A 5,000-nucleotide genomic window follows, 5' to 3' on the forward strand; every position below is an offset into this window, starting at 1 on the left:
GGCAATGTATATGTGTATGTGTATGAGTATGTGTATGTGCATGTGACATTTAATTCTCGAGTTTAAGAAGTAAAATTTTTGTTTGAGCATTTTCTTTAATTCAATTCAAATTACATATTTATATGAGATAAGGAAATGTCGTATATTTATGAATAGTACAACGACGAATACAATAGTTACAGCAACGTTATTTCCGGTCAAAAATATTTTTCGAAAAGTCTTATAAACAAGTCAAAAAAAAGTTCTTGAGGTGTCTTTTTTTCTACATTTATTATCCCTCATTCGAAGTCAGTTTCTGGTTCCATTCGGTAAACGTAGAAGAAAGTAAGAGATAGAAGAAAGTCCTTCCTTCTTTTTATTTTCTTCACTAGGGTTATGAATTTTCACAAGTTTTTTGAATTTTTTTATTTCTTATTTTTTTTTTCTTTTTTTTTTTTTTTTTTTTTTTTTATAGATATCAATCCTAAGAAAACATTGTATCCCTAAGAGATGTGATCTCCGATCTTTATTCGAAATAATACATATAAACGTATCAAGATCTAAAACAATTATCTTTTGTAAAATATGTGGTACCATTATCAGTTAGTAGAGATAAATGAAATGGGATGGGGTAGGGGAAGTAAAAGTAAGTAAGTAAGTAGTTATGGCAATGGAGTTTAACACAATTGTTTTAAGCAGGTAAAGCGTGATTTTTCTCAGGGATAAACACGACATTAAGTCCCGAATGTAATCTCGACAAAGGCCTCGGCCTCGCTTTTCTCGTTGTAGTTGTCGTTGTATGAGAAAGTGTCTCGCGTCGAGATGCAACCCTTGTTCGTCAAATTTTCTCGTTAAAACGACAATGACGCTGGCGATGAAGGGCAAGTTTTTTTTTGTACCTATCTTTTTATTTATTTATATATATATATTTTTTTTACTTTACACTCCTTTTTTATCTTCTCCTTAAGCGAAGGGCACCAACCATTTCGAAAAAAGAAACACTAATTATTTTTTAATGGCGTGTTGAAAGCGTAATTACACGGATTTTAATTGCTCGACATAATCGCAAAGCTTCTTTCTCGGTATCTTTTTATTTCTCTCTCTCTCTCTCTCTCTCTCTCTCTCTCTCTCTCTCTCTCTTTTTGCGTGTCTATATGTTTTTTTGCGTATATATCTATCTTTTTTGATGTTGTCACAAAGTAATTAAAGGATAGCTCATAATTGCGGTGAACACTTTTGGGAAATTAAAGGAATGAGAGAAATTACCTTTCCGACTAAAACGAACGGGACGGGAGGAAATTCAATTGCAAGATAAATTAATTTTTCTTTCCTCTTTACGACCCGATAAAATCAATAAAATTTATCGCGATCGATAATAAACGAAATATATATATATATATATATATATATATATATATAATACTTAAATACAAAATGTAAACGACTATAGAAACATCCCTTATCTTATTTTCGTATAATATCACTTTGTTTGTTTTTTATTTCAGAACTTGAAGAATCAGATCATGACGACAAACGTTTGGGTGGAACAAGTGAGTAAAATACGATATTTATTCTTCAAAATTCTTTAAAATACACGATGAAAGAGTATACTTAATATCTGGAACTATTTCAGTGTATCTATCTACAGTAAAAGTATATTTTCATTTTGATATTCTCGTCAAATAGAAACTATCCTCAAAATGTTAATGATTTTTGTGAAACATTTTCGATTTTAAAAAGAATGAAAAGAATAAAGGATTAAGAGTAAAACGAATGTAAACGAGTTCAATGGCCACCAAAATGAATATATTTCTCTTTCTCTCTCTCTCTCTCTCTCTCTCTCTCTTTCTCTCTTTCTCTCTTTCTCTCTCTTCCTCTTTCTCTTTCCCTATTTCTCTCTTTCTCTCTCTTTCTCCTCTTTCTCTTTCCCTATCTCTCTCTCTTCTTCATTTTATTCGTCAGATTCCAACGTAGATCGAATTTCACTTTGACCATTGGAACATCTCTCTCTCTCTCTCTCTCTCTCTTTTTCTCTTTCTCTCTTTCCCTCTTTTTCTTTCTTTTTCACTTCCTCTCTGAGTCCCTTCAGATGATCCACGCAGAGAGTTACAGTGTGAGGAAAAGAGAGATTTGGAATTTCAAAGCAGCCGGATTTCATTTCGCCGTTTGTCGGACGACTCCGAACGAAATCCGAATCACGTCGCGCTAGTTGGCCTTTATCGATGCGTCACCCTTCATCACCCCTGTATCCCCACACTCCTTTTCGTTTCTACATCACCATTCACCCTTTAGCCGTTCTCCACGTGACACGGGCAATCCTTCAACCTCCTTGGGCATCCACACCCTTTAGACGAATCGACCTTCATTTCTTTTTTTCTTTTTTTGTTTTCATGTCTCTCACTCTTTTCTTACCCTTTTTCTCTCTCTTTCTCTTTCTATCTCTCTCTCTCTCTCTCTCTCTCTCTCTCTCTCTCTCTCTCTGTCTCGAAACGACCATATCGTTTTCTCGCTCATCTACCGTATCATCTTACTTCAATCTCTCTCCTCCTCCTCCATCCCTTTTCGGTTTTTGTCTTCTTTTGAAAAGTAAGAGTATTTATTACAATATTTCTATTCTATGAGAGTGAAAATATCGTGCAAATGTTAATATGAATTTTCAAAGTTTTACTATATATATATATATATATATATATATATATATATATATATATATAGTAAATAAATATATATATATATATTTAAAAATATATATATATATATATATGGCTTTATAATTATTAATTAACGTTAGTAGATTCTTTTTTTTTCATCAATCAGATCAAAAAAAAAAAATAAGTGCATCGTTTGTATTAGTTAATATTAGTGCGAAAAAGAAAAATAGTAGACAAAAGATTTAGATGTTGATATGAAAAGAATCAAATGAAAAGGTTGTAAAATTCGTTTTCTCTATTATTGATTGTTTTGAGGTTTATCATGTAAAGAAATGATATTTTTAGAATGCGTATCATCGAATTATCATCTCGAGTAAAAATCTTTTCTTCTAGAAATTATTTTTTAGAAATGTTATTCAATCAATCATTTTTACTGAATATTTTAATAAATAATCATCGATTAAATGCCATGTCGTTCGGAATATACATCTTTTTCGGTATTGATTAACAAAGACAGTAGAAGAAATAGAACTGAAAGTAAGCATGAGAAAAAAGAAGATAAGAAGAAGAAGAAAAAGAAAAGAGAAAGAAGAAGAAGAAAGAAGAAGAACAAGAAAAAGAAAAGGAAGAAAAGAAAGGAGAAGGAAGGAAGAAGAAGAAAGAAGAAGAAAAATAAAAAGAAGAGATAATCTAAAAGATCGTTAGGAGTAGTAGGAAAAGCTCGTTAAAACTCACGACGACCGACAGAGAAAAAGAGTTAGTGAAAGAGAGATAAAAATGTCGAGACGTCAAAATGCCATGCTATTGGTGTATTCATTCGTTACGAAATTTGTTAACTAAAAGGGAACCAGAAAAGAGCTGCATTTTAATTGCTAAGCGTTCGGGTGGTACTTTTTCGCACGTAAAATCATTTTTTTTTTTACCATAGTTGATATGATTTCAAGCCAAACTCGTTTTAAAAACGAGGATAAGGTTTCTATGGTCGCGAAATATTCGAACGAAACTAAATTATACTTTGGTTCAATCTTGGCAGTTTACCAAAAAACTTAAGCAGTGCCGGAAACGGCAGTCGACTGGACGTCTTTCGAGGATATCCACAAAAAGAGCTAGATTGGGTAGAAGCTCGTTTGGTATCGAATCGTCCTGCGGTATCGTGGTTCGTGGTTATAGGCTAATTTCACCGAGAAACGACGAATTGGTAGAGATCGACCGAAGTTCATTACAGGTTAATCGTTCACGAAATGTTCTTCATCTCTCTCTTTCTCTTTCTCTTTCTTTCTTTCTCTCTTTTTTAATTTATTTTCTTTTCCTTTCTTTTCTCTCTCCTTCCCTTTCTCTCTCTCTCTCTCTCTCTCTCTCTCTCTCTTTCTCTCTTTCTTTGCCCTTGCTGATTAATATATAGTCTCATTTTCTCGTTAAATCCGCTTTTAATTAAATCTTTATTGATATACCTAATTCATTATTACGATATTTAAATTACGATTTTCATTCATTCACATTTCTGAAGATATAGCAGAACTGTATAAATATTATATTAAATGCTCTAATTACAATAATATGGAATTTAGAAAATACGATTTTGATTACGAAATCTTTTATAAAAAAAACAGGGAGAAGGATTTGACGATGAAAAATGTGAGGATGAGATGATTTTTACAATAACAATTTAAATAAATCTCTTTATGTTCGGATGATTCTTAGTAGCGATATTAAATTTATAATAACGAAGAATATTGCTAGTCGATCGTCGTAGATGTTATCGATTCTCTGTCTCAAAATTTCCTAAGATAACTTCCGTTTCTTCTTCGTGATGTGAATTTTTATACTGGCACAATTTCGCGAACAACCAAGCACCCATCCATCCAGCCAGCCAACCAACCAGCCAGTCATTTTTGTCATGTCCTTATTTTCTTTTCTTCTTTCTCAAAGACTTCTCGCTATTTGTTATTTTCTCTTTTTTTCTTTACCGCGAACTCTCGTGGTTCGTTACGATCGTTTGTCAGCGTCAATGGCCTTACCATCGAGTGCTCGGAACTGCACGGAATCTCTTGACGGTTCGGTTAAGAAATAAAGTGAGACAGACATATAAAAAGGAAGGAACAAAACCACGAGGACTTTGTTAGGATCCGTGTGAAATTTATGTAACACGACTGTAATAAAGTTTCGATCATATTTCATCTCGACGATATTCGAATAATGCAGATAATATATAGCGAGAAATATGAGAGGATGTTTCGTAATGATCGAATTTAGAGCTTTTCGAATTTTCCTCCATCTCGAATCCAATTAATTATAAACATGTATTTATTAAAATGATTTAAATACTCAGTAAATACTAAATTAAAGTTTTTTACAATTATACCGTGTTTA

At 32.4% G+C, this 5,000-nt stretch overlaps 1 protein-coding gene across 1 annotated transcript in view; it reads left to right on the forward strand.

Moving 5' to 3' along the window:
• nAChRalpha1 (nicotinic acetylcholine receptor alpha1) overlaps positions 1 to 5,000 on the forward strand; it is a 121,662-nt gene that overhangs the window by 82,158 nt on the left and 34,504 nt on the right. The window contains exon 3 of the mRNA XM_035884353.2: positions 1,485 to 1,529. Coding sequence (XP_035740246.1) covers positions 1,485 to 1,529 — 45 coding nt within the window. The remainder of the gene's footprint in view (positions 1 to 1,484; positions 1,530 to 5,000) is intronic.

This window comes from Vespa mandarinia, chromosome 12 (assembly GCF_050613455.1).
Source record: "Vespa mandarinia isolate Hongniang chromosome 12, ASM5061345v1, whole genome shotgun sequence".
NCBI classification, from domain to species: domain Eukaryota; kingdom Metazoa; phylum Arthropoda; class Insecta; order Hymenoptera; family Vespidae; genus Vespa; species Vespa mandarinia.